Raw genomic sequence first — 21,779 nt, 5'->3', positions numbered from 1 at the left:
CATTTACATTACGCTTATCTAAGCACCTACGTGATAATCACATGTCCAGGACAAATTTTCAGTTGCTCGAAGTAAACTATGAAGCTTCTTATTTAATGACTGCAAGCAGAGATCTTGAAACAAAAAGGAACTTAATCACAAAGTATACTGGAAAATTGCGCAACTTGTCATTATACGATGGTAACGCTTTAATTACTGTAATATCACGGTCACTGTTCAGGCTCGGTGATTTGTTCACCTGGGGCCTGGGATAGGACATTAACTCCTAATCCACCTCCTCCGTGCGGTAGTGACTCAGCTAATCTCTTTCCGTTTATTTTACGATTAATGAGTAATCTGCTGGAATGACGGCTGTTTGCAACAAATCAAAGTATCCGCAAACACGGAACTGAATTTTAAAGCCACACGCAGCGACCAGAGGGTTCTACCTAAATCCAGGCCAAAAATATGAGGACAATAAGTAAGAATACAGAATAACTCCTTAAAGGGGTTCTCATGAGACTGTAATACTGATTGCCTATCCATAGAAAAAGCCATCAACATCTGATCTATGGGGGTCCTACTTTGCCGCCGATCAGCTGAAAGTAGGGGCTGATAGTGCAGCTCAGTCCCATATAAGGAAATGGGACTGAGCTGCAGTACCAGGTAGAGCCACAACCATATGTATGGCGCTGTGACTGGGCAAACAATGAAGAGGACCCTTCATTCAGCTTATCGGCAGCATTACTGGAAGTTGTACCCCCACGTAGAAATGTTATAAGCCATGAATATTACGGTCTCGGAAAACCCCTTTAGAGGTACCAGGTTATCAAATGTTTCGGATTAATAGATAGTCAGAGAAAAGAATCTAATATTTACATGTAAGGCTAGATTCACACGAGCGTGTACGATTTGCGTGGGAAAAAAACGAACCATATTTTCTGCATTTCATGTCCGTGTGCGTTGCGTGTGGCATCTGTTTTTCACGTTCGTGGTTACCTGCTGCAAGCGCTAAATTTTTATTTTATTTTTATAGAATTCTCTATTTCTTTACCAACTGACCTACACCAGAACTCCCAGATATCGAAGATTAAAGGGATTTTTACTGGGTTTTGGATTTAGTGGCGCCTTAAGTACACAAAACTATTTAAAGTGTACAGTCAATACATTTTTAATATACGCATTGTATAGGAAGACGGACCATTTGGGTATTAGGGCAGTGCCCTCGGACCCATAGCCAGAGGAGGTCCGTGGCCCCCAAGTCTCTTACATTATTTCTTCAAGGGCAGAACCTGCTAAAGAAAATTCAAGTGATGCAGTTTGTTAACCCAAACCACCTAATGAATCAGCCGTAGTGAATTGATGAAAGGTCCATAAACTTTAAAGGGGTTTTCCGGGACCAAAACATTGTTGAACTATTCTTAAGATAATTTGTCACGATCTCGTATGTGGGGTATGACCTGCGATTCCTGACGCCGCATCCCCCTTAATTATTTACACAGGAACAGCGCCATACATGTGAGTGCGGCTGTTTCTGGTACTGCAGCTCCACACCATTACCGTGAATGGTACTAAACCACTCTGCCTGTGTAAGCCATGGGGCAAGGTGCTCACTGGCGCTCTCTACAGCTACACCAAATTTTACCGTTAGATCTGCTCCACCTTGAGGCAGATTCATCCAAACTAGTTGAACAGTAGATGAGTTGCCCACGGAAAAGCGCCCCTGAGGAATGAGAGTTGGAATATGATTTGTTGGTGCAAGACTTTGACTACGTGTCAAGAATAATTAACCTAGAATAACCTAGTCCATTTTTAAAAATGATATGTTCCCTATTATCATCAATAGCTGGGCTCCAGTCTGAAATAAAATGTTTTATCTTTCATACAGAATGCGCCCCCCTATTATGACAATAACGGGTACCAGCAGGAGTACAGCAACATATACGACAACCGAGTTCCACACAATGTATACGAATCATACCCTACACCCCCACCCCCATACGTCTCTCCGCTGCCACAATACTTGCCTCAGGTGACTCCTCATCAGACTGTGCCAGCAAATCAACAAGCAAACTCCACAAAATGGTATTCTTCAAGTAAGTGTCTTTCCTGTAAGCAAAAATGTTTCTCATATGGGGCATATAGGATGTGCCCCATAATAATATGAGAACATTTCTGCCAGCCTCATGGTTTACCAATCGATTGCTCTCCACCAGCTCTAAACTTTCTTATTTGAAATACTTCCATCCATGCATGATTGAAAACTGCAATGACAGTGACCCCTATGCACAAGAATATAACTACTATAATACTACCCCCTATATACAAGAATATAACTATTATAATACTGCCCCTATATACAAGAATATAACTACTATAATACTGCCCCTATATACAAGAATATAACTACTATAATACTGCTCCCTATGTACAAGAATATAACTACTATAATACTGCTCCCTATATACAAGAATATAACTACTATAATACTGCTCCTATATACAAGAATATAACTACTATAATACTGCTCCTATATACAAGAATATAACTACTATAATACTGCCTCCTATATACAAGAATATAACTACTATAATACTGCCCCTATATACAAGAATATAACTACTATAATACTGCCCCCTATATACAAGAATATAACTACTATAATACTGCTCCTATATACAAGAATATAACTACTATAATACTGCCCCCTGTATACAATATAATACTATAATACTGCCCCTATATACAAGAATATAACTACTATAATACTGCCCCCTATATACAAGAATACCACTACTATAATACTGCCCCCTATGTACGAGAATATAACTACTATAATACTGCTCCTATGTACAAGACTATAACTACTATAATACTGACCCCTATGTACAAGACTATAACTACTATAATACTGCCCCCTATGTACAAGACTATAACTACTATAATACTGCTCCTATGTACAAGACTATAACTACTATAATACTGACCCCTATGTACAAGACTATAACTACTATAATACTGCCCCCTATGTACGAGAATATAACTACTATAATACTGCTCCTATGTACAAGACTATAACTACTATAATACTGACCCCTATGTACAAGACTATAACTACTATAATACTGCCCCCTATGTACAAGAATATAACTACTATAATACTGCCCCCTATATACAAGAATATAACTACTATAATACTGCTCCCTATGTACAAGAATATAACTACTATAATACTGCTCCCTATGTACAAGAATATAACTACTATAATACTGCTCCCTATGTACAAGAATATAACTACTATAATACTGCTCCCTATGTACAAGAATATAACTACTATAATACTGCTCCCTATGTACAAGAATATAACTACTATAATACTGCTCCCTATATACAAGAATATAACTACTATAATACTGCTCCTATATACAAGAATATAACTACTATAATACTGCTCCTATATACAAGAATATAACTACTATAATACTGCCTCCTATATACAAGAATATAACTACTATAATATTGCCCCTATATACAAGAATATAACTACTATAATACTGCCCCCTATATACAAGAATATAACTACTATAATACTGCTCCTATATACAAGAATATAACTACTATAATACTGCCCCCTGTATACAATATAACTACTATAAAACTGCCCCTATATACAAGAATATAACTACTATAATACTGCCCCCTATATACAAGAATACCACTACTATAATACTGCCCCCTATGTACGAGAATATAACTACTATAATACTGCTCCTATGTACAAAACTATAACTACTATAATACTGACCCCTATGTACAAGACTATAACTACTATAATACTGCCCCCTATATACAAGAATATAACTACTATAATACTGCCTCCTATATACAAGAATATAACTACTATAATACTGCCCCTATATACAAGAATATAACTACTATAATACTGCCCCTATATACAAGAATATAACTACTATAATACTGCTCCTATATATAAGAATATAACTACTATAATACTGCCCCCTATATACAAGAATATAACTACTATAATACTGCCCCTATATACAAGAATATAACTACTATAATACTGACCCCTATATACAAGAATATAACTACTATAATACTGCTCCCTATATACAGGAATATAACTACTATAATACTGCTCCTTATATACAAGAATATAACTACTATAATACTGCTCCTATATACAAGAATATAACTACTATAATACTGCCCCGATATATACAAGAATATAACTACTATAATACTGCCCCTATATACAAGAATATAACTACTATATTACTGCTCCTATATACAAGAATATAACTGCTATAATACTGCTCCCATATACACGAATATAACTACTATAATACTGCCCCCTATATACCAGAATATAACTACTATAATACTGCTCCTATGTACAAGAATATAACTACTATAATTCTTCCCCCTATGTACAGCATCGGTCAGCAATGCTTGTTTTTATTACATTTCTTTTTTTATATATAGCCAGTCCCGAATATCCTAGAAAGTAGTGCAGCGTCCGGTAACCAAGAGGTGTTTCATGTATTTTGAAAAATTTGACAATATTTTGAGCAGATTATTGATCTGGATTCACAGATGATTTGTTTTTTGCTTTTGTCTTTTAGGTAGGAAAAACGTTAGATGTATAGTCACCACAATTGTCATCCTGGCAGCGGCAGCCATGGTCACCGCAGTTCTCTGCTGGTATTTCTGTAAGATTTTCTTTATGGTTATTTTATATTTTATCGGAGAAAACGACAAAATCAATAACACGCAAACATTCCAGGGATTTCCCAGCTTTAGAAATAAATCTGATGGCACTTGCTAATGGTCAAAAATCTGATAACATTCTGATTGGAGTTATATAAATCCATCTTTAGTTAGCTCCCCCTAGTGGTGGGTGCAGGCAGTCAGAATGTTATCATGTAACAATAGCTTTGCAGGGGATTTGGAGCTCTGTATCAGAAATACGGAGCTCCGACCGCTATAATGATATATTAAGAAATTAATCAGCTCAGATTAAATACTTTAAGTAATGGAAAAAAACCTAAAAAGATCTAATAATGTGATCCACATTCCATGTCTCCTTATTCCAACCTAGTATCTACAAAGTGCGAAAAGAAATGCGGCACCTCATCGACTTGTGTTAAAGCTTCTCAGTGGTGTGACGGTACAGGACACTGCCCCAATGGAGAAGACGAGGCGTATTGTGGTATGTAATCTGGCATCATACCATGGGTTACTACAGAAATTGGGCACAACAGCTCTCAGCATGCCCTTATAGCCCTCCCATGCTGGGTGTTGTAACTCTCCAACAGCAAAATGTGCCCGATCCTGAAGGGGTTAAGAATGATGCTTGTATTGATACTGTATTCGTATTGTATTTCTTATTCATTCTAAATGAATTTCTATATACACCACATGGCCAAAAGTATGTGGACAGCCAGGGCTTATCCAGTGGACTGCAAGATCCCTTGTTCACATAAGAAGCAAGCAGTTCTATAAATCGTAGTTGATAATTGTTGGTGTGCTGTTCGGGTGTTGATAGTCCTTTGGCCATGGGAGTGTATTATTACTGTAAGGGTAGGGAACTAGCAGAACTTTCTGCAACTTTCTAATATTTTCTGTGTTTCAATTCCTCACCAAGACCCCTGCTTGCTGTCAGTGCATGGGAAGATTTATGTTTACATCCTCGGGCTGAAAACCTCTCCTGACCTTATACTTCTCACAGCTGAGAGTTTACTACAGTTGTACACTATCTCAACAGCTTGAACCAGGACTGGTTTTAGGGGGTGGCAACTGGGAAATTCCCTAGGGGGAGCCTAATGATGGGACCCCCATAAGCAACTGACAGGAAGAATAGACAGGTTCAATGTGTATTTACAATGAGAGCTTTGCCTGACAATAAAGATAACTGTGCGGCTGTTAAATTGAGTTGCAGTAATATATGGTAAATGTATGGCAGTATTATGTGGTAACTGTATGGCAGCATTATGTGATGTGGTAACTGTATGGCAGTATTATGTGGTAACTGTATGGCAGTATTATGTGGTAACTGTATGGCAGTATTATGTGGTAACTGTATGGCAGTATTATGTGGTAACTGTATGGCAGTATTATGTGGTAACTGTATGGCAGTGTTATGTGGTAACTGTATGGCAGTGTTATGTGGTAACTGTATGGCAGTGTTATGTGATAACTGTATGGCAGTATTATGTGGTAACTGTATGGCAGCATTATGTGGTAACTGTATGGCAGTATTATGTGGTAACTGTATGGCAGTGTTATGTGGTAACTGTATGGCAGTATTATGTGGTAACTGTATGGCAGCATTATGTGATGTGGTAACTGTATGGCAGCATTATGTGATGTGGTAACTGTATGGCAGCATTATGTGGTAACTGTATGGCAGCATTATGTGGTAACTGTATGGCAGCATTACGTGATAACTGTATGGCAGTATGTGATGTGGTAACTGTATGGCAGTATGTGATGTGGTAACTGTATGGCAGTATTTGGTAAATGTATGGCAGCATTATGTGGTAACTGTATGGCAGTATTATGTGATGTGGTAACTGTATGGCAGCATTATGTGGTAACTGTATGGCAGTATTATGTGATAACTGTATGGCAGTATGTGATGTGGTAACTGTATGGCAGTATTTGGTAACTGTATGGCAGTATTATGTTGTAACTGTATGGCAGTATTATGTGATGTGGTAACTGTATGGCAGTATTATGTGATGTGGTAACTGTATGGCAGTATTATGTGGTAACTATGTTGGTATGTGGTAACTGTGTCAGTATTATGTGATGTGGTAACTGTATGGCAGCATTATGTGGTAACTGTATGTTGGTATGTGGTAACTATGTTGGTATTATGTGGTAACTGTATGGCAGTATTATGTGGTAACTGTATGGCAGTATTATGTGGTAACTGTATGTTGGTATGTGGTAACTATGTTGGTATTATGTGGTAACTGTATGGCAGTATTATGTGATAACTGTATGGCAGTATGTGATGTGGTAACTGTATGGCAGTATTTGGTAACTGTATGGCAGTATTATGTGGTAACTGTATGGCAGTATTATGTGGTAACTCTATGGCAGTATTATGGGGTAACTGTATGACAGCATTATGTGATGTGGTAACTGTATGGCCGTATTATGTGGTAACTGGCAGCATTATGTGGTAACTGGCAGCATTATGTGGTAACTGTATGGCAGCGATATGTGGTAACTGTATGGCAGCGTTATGTGGTAACTGTATGGCAGTATTATGTTATGTGGTAACTGAATGGCAGTGTTATGTGGTAACTGTATGGCAGTATTATGTGATGTGGTAACTGTATGGCAGTATTATGTGATGTGGTAACTGTATGGCAGTATTATGTAGCACTGTAACGATATGATAGTATTACGTAGCAACTGTACTGCATGGCAGCATTATGTGGTAAATATATGGCGGTATCGTGTGCTCTTAAATACCATCTTATTTAAATACTGCATATGATTGGATCACTATATGTTGGTTTTATGTGGATTGTATATGGCAGTAAAGTTTTGGCACTATATGGCGTTATTAGTTGGGCTGCATATGGAGGATTATGTGGAAACTGTATGGCGGTTACATTTGACTGTTGAATGTTAGTATTGCTTCAGCAATATATGGCAGTATTATGTGGCACAAATATGGTAGTATTTTTGGGACACTGTATTATTTAGTCATTGATCGTCGTATTTGTACATTCAATGGCTACATTTTTTTTAAGATTTAAGGTACATTGTTTACTTGCATTCGTGCTTTACGTGCTTATACTGTATGCAGCTTTCAAAATCATGTGAAAAATATTTGAAAGAATTCCCAAAAATGTATTTTGCAAATATGGCGTGTGCCATAATTTGTGACTTTGTAATACAATAATACTGGCATACAGCAATCCTAAATAAATCCGCCGCATAGTATATACGGAAGTTGCAGAACATTTCATTATATAATGAATAAACTTTATTTATATAAAACTGGAAAAACCCTTCAAACTTTTTATGTTGAAAAATCTCCTCCACTGCTCAGACCTATAATAATTCTTCCCTTCTTTCTCCCAGTACGGATGTACGGTTCAAATTTTATATTACAAGCCTATGTAAGTTCTGCATGGCTCAGTGTGTGCTTTGAAGACTGGAATTCCATATATGGACCCATGGTCTGCCAAGCCATGGGCTACAAGAAGTAAGTGGAGTTACTTATTGATGTATATGTTTTGTAGACCCCAGAGTCGGGACAACTTTTTTGGTGCCCTTCAGGCAGACCTGCCAAAATACAACACCCCTAAACAGTGCTCCCATAATCCCAGCCGCAACACCCCAACGGTGACAGCCAGAGCCCTACACAACAATGACAGCCAGAGTCTTCCACAACCACAGTGCCCCCATAAAAGTGACAACCATAAGAATATTGGAGAATCTCCAAATGGATCGCCCTACAAGTATCAATCCAACCTACTTCAATAATTGATTAAAAAGGTGGTTGGATCTATAAGAAATAGGATTGTTATCCCAAAATGATAAATTTCCTCAATGGGGGCAATATTATAATCCCCAATAATCAAAAGAGGACAATCTTTATTCGACACAAAAAATTTCAGTACAATAAATGAGAAGGGTAGGAGGGATGTAGGGATTCTACGGAGAAAACCTTCAAGTTTACTATAAATCGCTCCAAATCCCCCTTCCCTATCCAGCGAGACTATTTGAGCGGTCATTCCATTATAAACACAAATAGTAACACCCCTGGAAAAAGACGAATACACCGCAGGATATAAGTGACTCCTCCATTTCCTCTTAAATTTATTAGCATGTTCTTTAAAGTGCGTCGACCGGGAGATAATTTGCAACCAAATTAAAAAATGCGTGTTTTTTCAACTGGTCTGCCAATCCCCCAACACCTCAAGACAGCACCCTCATATAAAAAGAGGAAAAAACATTTTTACATCCTCCTGTGCCATCCCCACTCCTATAAAGCTCCCTAAAAGCACATCAAGCCTCCGAACGAGCTCCAATTTTTAACTGTATTAACCACGATGCCCCAAAAAGGGGCAACCATAATGCCCTCATGAATGCCAGCCCCAATGCCCCTATAGAAGAACAGTCTAAAGTGCCCAATCCTTAAAAAAAAAAAAGTCAGTCATGATGTTTCCCAATAACTACCAGGCACTAAACGTATCGGTCACATAATCTCATGAAGGCCTGACCCGTCCATCCACTGGCGCTGGGCGATACGTTACACTAAGATAGAGTTTCTCTTTTTCTTCCAGGTCCAGTTATTCTAATTATTTTTTGGAATCTGTCACAACGGATTTAAAAGGGTTTGCCAGTGTGAATACCAGTGTGTCTTTTGTCAAGTTATATACGAGTCTTAGGAGAAGGTATGATCTATCTATCTATCTATCTATCTATCTATCTATCTATCTATCTATCTATCTATCTATCTATCTATCTATCTCATATCTATCTCATATCTATCTATCTATCTATCTATCTATCTATCTATCTATCTATCTATCTATCTATCTATCTATCTATCTATCTATCTATCTATCTATCTATCTATCTCATATCTATCTCATATCTATCTATCTATCTCATATCTATCTATCTATCTCATATCTATCTATCTATCTATCTATCTATCTATCTATCTATCTATCTATCTATCTATCTATCTATCTATCTATCTATCTATCTATCTATCTCATATCTATCTATCTATCTATCTCATATCTATCTATCTATCTCATATCTATCTATCTATCTCATATCTATCTATCTATCTCATATCTATCTATCTCATATCTATCTATCTATCTATCTCATATCTATCTATCTATCTATCTCATATCTATCTATCTATCTATCTCATATCTATCTATCTATCTCATATCTATCTATCTCATATCTATCTATCTCATATCTATCTATCTCATATCTATCTATCTATCTATCTATCTATCTCATATCTATCTATCTATCTATCTCATATCTATCTATCTATCTATCTCATATCTATCTATCTATCTCATATCTATCTATCTATCTATCTCATATCTATCTCCTATCTATCTATCTATCTATCTATCTATCTATCTATCTATCTATCTCTCTCATATCTATCTTTCTTTCCCTTTCCCTTTCCCTTTCCCTTTCCCTTTCCCTTTCCCTTTCCCTTTCCCTTTCCCTTTCCCTTTCCCTTTCCCTTTCCCTTTCCCTTTCCCTTTCCCTTTCCCTTTCCTTCCTCAATTTAAAACTTGTTATGTGATCTAAGAGTGAAATGTAATATTTAATTGTGGGGCAATCCCTTTAATTGTAGTAATTCAAATTCCATGGCGATAGTGCTGCAAGGTTTTCTTTTTCTTTTTTCTTGCAGGGATTTTTGTCCATCTAGAAAGGTGATCTCAATGAGATGTATAGGTAAGAGATTTATTGCAGCACAATGTATAATATGTAAGTTTTTTTTCCCCCCTAATTTCCTTATATTGGTCATAATTGTGCTTTTTGTCACCCAGTTACCCGTTCTATAGACCTTTCCCTACACTCTACTCTTTTTCCATTTCTGTTGTGGTTGTGTACTGTATGTTACTCCTATAGTCATGACTCTCAGGCTCCTATGCCTTCTTGGACTAGTACGCAAGGTTAAGACGCTTCTACTCTGAGAGTTGAACGACCACATGACAGCCCACAAGTACCCGGGGAGTTAGCAAGACAAACATAAAATAACCAAACTCTACATACGACTGTTATAAAATAATTGTTGATATTCTGTCATCTACAGATTGTGGTCTATCAACCAAGCAGGCACCATCTAGCAGGATAGTTGGTGGAACACAGGCAAGAATAGCAGAATGGCCGTGGCAAGTGAGTCTGCAGATCAAGCAATCACATGTCTGTGGAGGGTCTATTATCACTCCCGATTGGATAGTTACAGCAGCGCATTGTGTCGAGGGGTAAGTCCCCATAATTGTGGGTTAATTTATATCAAACCTTATAATGGCCCACGTGCGATTGCTACCTCTGCACCCCTATAGCTACACTCCTGGCAACTCATGTGTCTGCTATGGCATCTGTGGAAAGAAGGGGTCCCAGCTCAGAGGTCACCTCCTTTCCCCATTAAGATCGTGGGCTCCTTCTCTTCTCAGGTACTTCAGCTTTGGCAAACAAGGAACGTGGGTTACGTTGTCCTTGTCTTCTATAAGGAATGAGAAGAAGGTGGGACCAGTGATGGTGGTGGGAGTGACAAGCCAGCACTAGAAGGGGCAACATTTTTTTTAATTTTAATTTTTTTATAGAGACCCCTCACTCAACATACTGTAAAAGAGATCTTGGGGGTCATAGATTTTACTTTTAAAGTAATAGTACATCCTGATAAAGGGGCATTCTGTAAGAAAAAAAAATCCCAATTCTTTGTGTAGCTCTATTTTTAAAGGGTACCTCCAATGATGATCCTGGTCGCAATCTTCCTCCAGAAATGTAAGTGATGGCGGAAGTTGCAGCCGGGAGAGCGGGGAGTCCAGTTGCCTAAGTAATGGTACAGCACAGAAAGCATTTCCTGCAAAGCTGAAGGAGAAAATGTTTTAAAGGGGTTCTCCATTTTTGGACAATCCCTAAATGTTAGAAGGGTACCTTGGACAATAAGTTGATCACCAAGTGCCCCCTTTCTAGGACCCCCAGCGATCAGCTAAAATCTGTGAGGAAGCCTGCCAGTAAGAGTTCAATTTCCCTGCATCACCACCACAGGAGAAATTGGGTATTACACAGTGCCCATTCATATCAATGGGTTGTTTGTGTAATGCAGAGTGCGAGACACACCCTTTGTAGCCACTCTCCACCCTGGTGAAGAGATGAGGATCCTGAACCCCCTCCAATAACTCAGAATTCCATTATAGGGTACATGAAAATGGGTTTTCTAAAACAGACAACCCCTTGAAAAAGAGAGGGTTTTAGTATTCCTGGACTGCTATTAGAGATGGTCCAATGGGGGAGAGCTCCTGTTACAGACAGTTGCCTTACAGACAGACACAGGTTTGTAAGAAAACGGAGGATGAAAATGGCTGAGAACCTGAGATGCAAATAGAAGAAATTCTTTATACAGAAAAGGATCAGATGAGAGGAATATATTAAGGGAATAATTACTGGGATTTTTTTTTACAAATTTGTATTTTCTCCATGAAATGTTCCTTTAATACATTCTGCAGCTTTTCTCACTACCACTTACACCCATGATCAGCAGTCATTGTACTAACCCTGATAATCCGTCTACATTATATGTATGTGTTCATTGATAAGCCAGGCAATGACGGGTATGAAGGTTTTAATGAGCCAATCAGATACATAGCAAGGATAATGAGATCCGTCAACAGTAACTTGCCTACTAGCTAAAGTTTTCCAGGACTGTTTCCAGAATAACAGACCTTTTACACCGGCCAATTATTGTGCAAACGATATCACCAAACACTCGTTCCCGATCACTGCTCTGTGTAAATCGGGAACATGGGCTGCTCGTACAGTTTATGCAGCAGAAAATATCGTTGTCGGCGCACATCTCGGTGTGTAAAACAGGAGACGTGCTGCCGACATGATAGAAATGTATGGGGACGAGCGATCGTAGTAATGAGCTCTCATCCCCATCCGTTGCTGCTTGGATCGACGCTTATTTGCTCCTTTCACACCAGCTGACTCGTTGATCGGCGCTGGTTTACGTGGCCCTCGTCGGGCCGTGTATTACAGCAAAAATGATTATAGGGCTATTTTATAAAGATGTAGGATTTTATATGTGCTGGTCACTTCAAAATCTTCCATGAGTCATGGAATCATTATTTGTGTTTCAGGCCTTACTCTTCCGCCCCGCTGTGGACGGCCTACGCTGGATCAAGCAAACTAACAGGTGGTCAAGCTTCTTTTGTGGAAAGAATCATTTCTCACCCAAACTACAACGCTGAGACAAAGGATTATGACATCGCTCTCATGAAGCTAAAGACCAGTCTATCATTTACTCGTAAGTACAGAATTCAACTTTATAGGGTGCAACTAATCTGAGCGCCACAAAATGACGTCCAATGCAGCAGTCACAACAATAGTAATGTGGCTATTTTCTTGGAAAAGGAAGGGGTTGAAAGAGAGGGGCAAGGGGACTGTTTTATTTTTTTTAATTTTCTTATCCTTCTAAATGTGCTACATGGAATGATTCCAATAGATGTGACCTTGCTGACGATTAATCCCTATTCGCTTCCTACTAAGATCCCCCTCCCCCAAACCAATCATCCGTGGTACCCATGATCAGTGCTGTAAATTGTAACCGAGTATTCTGGCTAAAGTTGAAGTAGAAATTGACTCTCTTACTTCTGTAACATTGTTAGAAACTGTATGACCCGTTTTTACGGATTTTTATTTTTTATTTTTTTTTGCTGGTAAAACCCTATCCAGTTAACGAAAAAGCAAGTGGCAGCGGAGTACTAGCTAATTATCTATAAAGTACCACAAACCGGACCATCGTAGACTGATGATACGTTATAGCAACACATTGGTGCCCTAAGGCATGAGAGATCCAAACACAGTAAAAAGACCTTTTGTGTCTCCATGGTAACAGACTACAAAAAAATCTTGTGTTGTCTGATCCTACAGTCATGTTGTTCCCTTCTGTCCCTATGTCTTCTAACATATATATATTTCATAGGTTAGCAAGAAGAAGGAAACATATGAAAGGGAGTATGACTGCAGGATCAGACTACATAGTGTTGGCGTGTAGTCTGTTACCATGGAGACGCCTAGATCTGCAGGAGCTGTAGACCCAAAGTGGTAGGATAATTTTAAGGAAGATGTCTTGAAGCAATTTTTATTTTAGATAGACTGGAGCAATAAAAAAAAATTTGTAGTGAAGATGAACTTACTCTTTAGAATATAAGTCGATCTTTTTCTTGCAGCAAGTACCATAAAGCCAGTGTGTTTGCCCAATGCTGGAATGCCATGGACAGATGCACAGTCCTGTTGGATCTCAGGCTGGGGTTACACCTATCAAGGAGGTAAGAAACCTAAGTTAGCTTAATATGTTTACATTTAATGGTGCAATTTAGCGTGTATTTATAAGTACCGGTTTGTTGCATTTTTTTACCCCCAAAATTGCTGTGGGTTTTGCCACGGTTTTGTAAATTATCGCAGATGAAAAAGCAAGAAGAAACGTAATATTTAAAGAAGAACTCCATCTTCAAGTTCACATAAGGTGCAGTACCTGATCTCTGCACCTATCCTTCAGAACAGTGGTCCTGGGACCACGCCGTGCTTGATGAGCGGCCACTGGCTGCCGCATCCAGGTGAAGGCTAAGTGGAGAGGTGGTAGAAATTAATGGGAGTTATGGAAGCAGCATAACACAGCGGCAGGATCGGCATCTATCCTACGGATATGCCATTTATGTCTGTGATGAGCATACCCCTCTAAAATTATATTGTAGATTAAGAATTTTATGCCTTTTATAATAGAAAGGGCTGGGAAGTTCATTGTATGTTACCTATCACTATTGATAACATCATTCTATATTTGTTTTTCAATACGTATATAATAATGCTGGTTGCTGTTGGAAACTGTCATCAATCTTGTAGTCAGACACGCCCCTAACAGCTTAGCTGAGCTCTTATAATACCGGGGGATAGTTAGTTGTATACTGGCAGTTACTGCAGAAAGCAAATGGCCAGTATACACATACTAAACAATCTAAGCCTGTGTTCACATCTGAGTTGGAGCCTCTGTCACAGATTTTGTCAAAAATCCCCAACAAAACAGCGCAGCACGCAACGTTATTTTGTCCGGTAAAATGACGGACACAATGACTGAAACTAGACAGAGTTGTAACTGCTCCAAAATAATAATTGCACCAAGTTTGGGATGTGTGCTTGACATTTTTTACATCGACAGTCTTGAAAAGTGTGTAGAAAAAGGGGCGTGGCTAAGAAGAGTCGCTGAATTTAATGAAGATCGGTCAGAATATTGGTACATATATGGCAGCCATGAGGTGACATAATAGAGAAATGTATCATGACTTGTGCGCCATTTTCATAATGTGGTGCAATTTGAGCCATTTTTAACAAATTCCTTCGACACAATTGATAAAATGAAGCTGCTATTCACACGTATGTTTTACCCCACAGGGACAACATCGAGTGTACTGATGGCGGCTAACATTCCTTTAATCGACTCTGCAACGTGCAACAAGCCGGCTGTTTACAACGGGATCATCAGCTCCACCATGATTTGCGCTGGCTACCTTTCTGGAGGCGTTGATAGCTGTCAGGTAACGCAGAGGCGTAGCTAGGTTCTCCAGCATCCGGGGCAAAGATTCAGTTTGGCGCACCCCCCCACCTCTTTCCCGACATCTTCTTGTCCCTCCCCATGTTTGTTTTCTCTACCAATCAATGACGTGTCATTTCTTTTCCACATTTATTTTTATGTAACTCGAGCATAAAAACATTTGTACATTTTACAAGCAATATAGTTCTATACACAACACCAGAATAGTGCTCAGTACATAAATACAGCCCCAGAACAAAGCTCAGTACATAAATACATCACCAGAACCAAGCTCAGTACATATATACAGCACCAGCACAAATACAGCTCAATTTAGTGCAACCCCTGCCGTATAGGTTCACACTAAATTGTTTCCAGCTCCCAGCATGGCCCGAACAATGGTAAGGATGTGCTGGGAGATGCTGTTTCACAAAAATAAATCCTATCATAATCATACCACCCATCATCTCGCTGCAGATCATACCGTGACTACATTACTGATTAGAGGCAGAATAAACATTTACATTAAGTGACTCACCGGTGACATCTCAGATTCTAGTTCTTTTTCTCCATCCGGTCCAGACCTCTATGATGACTTCTCCCGGTCACAGATCATTTCTGCAGTTTGCCGCTCAGATGTCTTCAGCTTCTCACTTTTCATACATTTCTACACCTATAAACAAAGATAAAGTTCTCATTATGCCACACACTACGCCCCTAAATATAATCGCGCCATACACTGCACCTCTAATTATAATCGCACAATACACCATGTCACACACACACACACACACACACACACACACACACACATACTGTGCCCCCTATAGATAAAAACCCCATAGATAGTGCCCCCTGTAGATAGTGCCTGCCATAGAGCCTCCTGAATATAGTGTCCCCATATAGCACACCCCTGTATAGTGTCCTAAATATAGCTCCCCCTCTAGTGCTCTTCAGAAAGCCCACCCCTGTATATAGCCCCCTGTAGACATAGCCCACCCCTGTATATAGTGCTCCACAGATAGCCCACCGCTGTATATAGCTCCCCTGTAGATATAGTCTACCCCTGTATATAGTGCTCCACATATAGCACACCCCAGTATATAGCCCCCCTGTAGATAGAACCCCACCATGGAAAAAGCCCCTCCTCTAGATAATGCCACACACTTTTCTATTACGATATAATAACAAACTACTCAAACTCACCTTAATCCCGTTCCCACGCCGTCCAGCAGCAATGGAGACCTGCTCTCTTCTGCGCAGGTCTCCTGGGGTTGAACGCTTCCCTGTCAATCAGCACCTTTCAACGACACAAGCGGTGCAAATTATCGCGCCGTCTCACTCGTAGAAAGGCGCTGAATGGCCGGCAGTGGTGGATTAAGTAGACCATAGGCCCTGGGCTGATCCACAAACTTGGTCCCCCTTCCCCACCGCCGCTCTGCCGTGTCTATAGTGAACACCACCTTTTCGTGTGAGCATTGACAAATGGTTGTTACGATTCCCCTTGTCAAAGGGCTGTGCCCCTACATACTGACAGTCTCCAACCATCGCTGACAGTATAACACAATGCAGGAACACATCCTGCTGACAATGTGAATAGTAACACGCATTTGTCTATTAGCTCTGGGTACACAGAGATATGTAGAATACAAGGATTACCTGCAAGAGACGTGTCAGGAGAGGAGATCCCCTATAGATCCAGAGATGTCTCCTCTGACGGGAGCCGTTTTCTTTTCTTCTCCATCTGACGCAGATCGTTATGGCGACTTCTCCTGATGAGACATCTTTGCCCATCACGTCTGTAGCCATTTCCAGCCCCTATAGAAACACACAAATTTAGACACCAAGGCCCAGAAAGTTACAATAAAGGGGTTGTCCTGGCACAGACCGTTTTTTATACTGATGACCTATCAATGTGCCCGGACAACCCCTTTTACTTAGACTAATAAATTTGGACCACAGACTAGATCATAGAAAGCATGCAGACCCCAGACCTTCTAAACTATTGCAGTCCCCAGACCAGACCCCCTAAACAAATACAGACCCAATCACCAGCACCCTGTATAAATACAGACCTCAGACCGGACCCCTAAAAACAGACCCCAGACCTGACCCCCTACACTAATAATGACCCCCAGACCTGACTCCCTTAATATAGACCTCAGACCAGACCCCCAAAACTAATACAGACCCCTAAATACAGACCTCATAAACTAACAGACCCCAGACCACACCCCTAAATACAGACCCCCAGAACAGACCCCCTAGACTAATAATGACCACAGACCTGACTCCATTAATACAGGCCTCAGACCAGACCACCTAAACTAATACAGACCCCTAAATAAAGACCCCATTAACTATTACAGACCCCAGACCACACGCCCAAATACACACCCCCTAAATACAGACACCAGACCAGACCCCAGACCAGACCCCTAACCTAATACAGACCCTAGAACAGGCCCACCAAAATAGACCCTGTAAACTAATAGACCCCAGATCAGACCCCCTAAATACAGACCCCTAAATAAAGACCCCTAAACTAATACGGACGCTAAAACAGGCCCCCTAAATAGACCCTATAAGCTAATAAAGACCCCAGACCTCAAACTAAAACAGACCCCCTAAATACCGACCCCAGACCACTTAAACTAACACAGAAGCCCTAAATATACAGACCCTAAACCCCTTAAACTTATACACACTAGGGATGTCACGATACCAGAATTTGGACTTCGATACCGATACTTCGTGTAGTATTGCGATTTCGATACCAATTCGATACTTTACCAACAGTAATAAAAAAAAAGTTCTTACATTTTCGGATGTGAGGCGCGAGGTGTGATGATGAATGTAACCTCCACTTGCCTCACATTAATAGTAAGTAACCCCATCATGTGTCTCAGTCATAATGGGTTAATGTGTGAGGTACATGATGGGGTTAATTACTATTAATGTGAGGCACATGGAGGTTAAATTCATCACACCTTGCGCCTCACATTAATAAGTGAAAGAAAACAATTTTTATTTTAGTTTTGTACACCGTACACATCATTAATGACGCAAAAAAAATGTTGTGAAGGTTATTACGGCCGCGCCAATACCGAATGTGTATATAGTTTATGTATTGAGATGTAATGATAGGGGTAGGGAAACAGACAAGTGAGCCCTAATCTACCCGCCACCCAGTCCCTGCCTACTTGCAACGACCCGCCCTAGGCGACGGGGTACAACTGGGCGACGGTCCCTACGCTCAATAAGTGCACGACAGACAAACAAACAAGGGTACACAGAAGCAAGGGAAAAGGGGCAGTTGCCCACGGCAACTCCGTGAGCAACAAGAGAAGTGAACGAGCCGAGTCAAACCAGGAGTGTACGAGGTACCAAACGTAGAGCAGGAGAGTAGTGAACAAGCCGAGTCAAACCAGGAGTGTACGAGGTACCTAACGCAGAGCAGGAGAGTAGTCAGTAAGCCAGGGTCAGTATGAAGCAGGGACAAATAGTTCGAGAAGCTGCAGCAGGGTCAGGAAACCAACAGAGAAGAATCACAAGCAAAGGAGGAACAGGAAAGGCAGGTATAAATAGACAGAGGGCCTCACAGGAATCCCCTGTGAGGCGATCCAAGGGGCATCCCCCCCTTATCATTTACCTCTGAATGCTGCAGTCAGGTGTGATCGCAGCATTCACGGGAATAACGGCGGAGATGAGAGGTTTCTCTGATCTCCGCCGTTATAGAGCGGGGCTGCGGCTGTGTAATACAGCCATTGCCCCACTCCTGACAGGAAGTGCGTGCGCGGTCAGCATGAGGTGATGCGGCCGGCGCTGCACTAATGAGCAGCTCATTAGTGCAGCGCCGGCCGCATCGCATCATCCTGACGGCACGCACGTGTCAGTACTCAGGAGTGGGACAATGACTGTGTCACACAGCCGCAGCCCCGCTCTCATACATTCATGTGTTAATTATACTTAGCTGTGCTGACGCACAGCGAAGTATCGAAATACATGAAATAACGCTATCTAACCGTTTGGGGATGCAGAGTATCGAAACGGTATCAAAGTTTCGATGCATCGTGCATCCCTAATACAGACCCCAGACCAGACCCCCTAAATACCGACCCCAGACCACTTAAACTAACACAGACCCTAAACCCCTTAAACTGACACAGACCCCAGACCAGATCCCCCTAAATACAGACCTCTTAAATGAATAGACACCAAACCTCCTAAATACAGTCCCCAAACCAGGCCCCCAAATACAGTCCCATTAAACAAATCAATCCCCTTATACTTAGTCGTCTTTGTGGAGTCGCTGCTGCTGCTGGAAGTCCTGCGGTCATGTGACCTTATGTCTAAAGCTCCTTTTGCAGGACATATGCCCTGTTCACACAGAGTATTTTGACGAGCTTTTTGGAGGGGAAACCGCTCCGCAAAAACCGTCTGAAAATGCCTCCTATTGATTTCAATGGGAGGCGGGGGTGGTTTTCTCCCGCAAGCGGTAAAATCGCCTCGCGGGAGAAAAAAGGGACAGGCCCCATCTTCGCGCGTTTGCACCTCTGACCTCCCATTGACCTCAATGGGAGGCAGAGAGAGCGGATTTCGCAGAGTTTTTTGCCCGTGGCACTCAATGGCCGCAGGCAAAAAACGCTGCGAAAATTGCAGCAAACGCCGTGCAGGAAGGTCAAAATCTGCCTCAAAATCCCAAACTGAATTGCGGCAAAATCGCGACAAAACTACAATGTACCATGATAATCCGCCATTGATGGCCAGGCACGGAACGTACCAAGCCATTCATTGGTTCTAATTGTACCTGTGTCCTATAGACGCAGGTACAATTATAGTGCAGGAGGGGGTGGCGCTGGCGCCCCCCTTTAAGTTGCGCCCGGGGCACATGCCCCGCCTGCCCCCACCCCCTAGCTACGCCCCTGGGTAACGAGATGGAAAATAAGGAGCAGAGGCACAAACTATGGACAGTTCTTATAGTCAGTACTCCTGAAATGTAAACATCCCTAGTAAAGACCTTAACGGGTGTGTATACTTTTGCAATCATTCGGTTTTAATTACTATGGGTCGAAATTATTATAGGGTGTGTAGACTTTTGCAATCAATTGGTGGGTTTTTTTATTACTATGATCGCTATGTACACCCATGTTGCCGAGCATTGTCATTTGATTGTCATTCATTTTTTGTGTCTCCACAGGGTGACAGTGGTGGTCCTCTAGTCACCAAGACAAACAACATTTGGTGGCTTGTCGGGGACACAAGCTGGGGGACTGGTTGTGCCAATCGTAATAAGCCTGGAGTCTATGGGAATGTTACAGTATCCTTGGAGTGGATCTACCACCAGATGCAGGTGCAGTAGTATTTCATGTCTTGGCACCGTCCTTTTCACTGCAGTGGGTGCTGTCATGGAACAGTTATTGGCATTATGGGGGTTTTCCTACTTTAGATAATCCCTACTTGTTAGAATGGTCCCTTGAGAATAAGTAGATCACAAAGCATCCACCTCCTGGGACCTCCAGCGATCAGCTGTAATTTGCTGGGATACCTTGCAGTAAGTGTTCAATTTCCCTGCAGCGCCACCACAGGGGAAACGAATCATTACACAATGTCAAATTAATGGGTTGTCACGGACAGGAAAGGTCCTCCAGAGAGAGACGCTCCTTGTCACTGCTTTCCACTCGGGTCAATAGATGAGGATCCTGAACTGGGAACCCCATTCTATTACCTCAGAGTTCTCTAATAAGGTTTCTAAACTGGACAATCCCTTTAAGGCAAGGGCACCACACTGGCTTTTTGTCACTGCAAAACTGCAGGTAACTACCACCATCCAGTTAACCCAATGTTTCCCTATGTGGGAAATTACGGACAATCTCCACGACAATTGTCGCCAAACTTCTCTCATTATATGGAAATATTACGTTTGTGTGAGTATTCGTAACCTGCAATTGTTCTGCATCCAAAAGTGTTGCTGTTGATCTCTAGCCTTAAAGTGTTTGTCCGGTCTGGGGGCTGTTTTTTATACTGATTACCTATCCACAGGAAAGGTTATCAATATATGATCTGTGGGGGTCCGACACCTGGAACCCGACTCGATCATTTATTCTGGGTGCTGCAAGCTATGCAGGGGTCCGTGCTTCTGCTTGCGGCGCTCAGAGGCAGCTGGAATAGCTGGTCGGTGCGGGTTCCGGGTGTCAGACCCCCACAGATCATATACTGGTGACTATCCTGTGGACTATCCTAGGTCACCGGTATAAAAAAACAAAACAGCTACCAATATGTATAAATGAATACAAGTAAATAAAACTTTATTAGTGTATAATAAAAAGTTCTAAAACATTACATTTCAGTTCCTCACCATTTTTAAGATCTCTGCCTGCTGTCAATGAATTGGTATATTCTTGTTCTGAGCTAGTGCTGCTTACAGCCAATGGTTTGTTACATTGTA

The 21,779-nt window shown here is 41.0% G+C and overlaps 1 protein-coding gene across 1 annotated transcript in view; it reads left to right on the top strand.

Annotated features, from left to right (window-relative positions):
- Positions 1-21,779, top strand: part of TMPRSS2 (transmembrane serine protease 2) — a 53,515-nt gene that overhangs the window by 26,714 nt on the left and 5,022 nt on the right. The window contains exons 3-13 of the mRNA XM_075854628.1: positions 1,868-2,075; positions 4,626-4,712; positions 5,102-5,212; positions 8,107-8,230; positions 9,315-9,425; positions 10,424-10,467; positions 10,829-11,000; positions 12,882-13,048; positions 13,974-14,072; positions 15,193-15,335; positions 20,532-20,684. Coding sequence (XP_075710743.1) covers positions 1,868-2,075; positions 4,626-4,712; positions 5,102-5,212; positions 8,107-8,230; positions 9,315-9,425; positions 10,424-10,467; positions 10,829-11,000; positions 12,882-13,048; positions 13,974-14,072; positions 15,193-15,335; positions 20,532-20,684 — 1,419 coding nt within the window. The remainder of the gene's footprint in view (positions 1-1,867; positions 2,076-4,625; positions 4,713-5,101; positions 5,213-8,106; positions 8,231-9,314; positions 9,426-10,423; positions 10,468-10,828; positions 11,001-12,881; positions 13,049-13,973; positions 14,073-15,192; positions 15,336-20,531; positions 20,685-21,779) is intronic.

Source organism: Rhinoderma darwinii, chromosome 2 (assembly GCF_050947455.1).
Source record: "Rhinoderma darwinii isolate aRhiDar2 chromosome 2, aRhiDar2.hap1, whole genome shotgun sequence".
Taxonomy (NCBI): Eukaryota; Metazoa; Chordata; class Amphibia; order Anura; family Rhinodermatidae; genus Rhinoderma; species Rhinoderma darwinii.
This window is presented reverse-complemented; position numbering and strand designations above follow the sequence as displayed.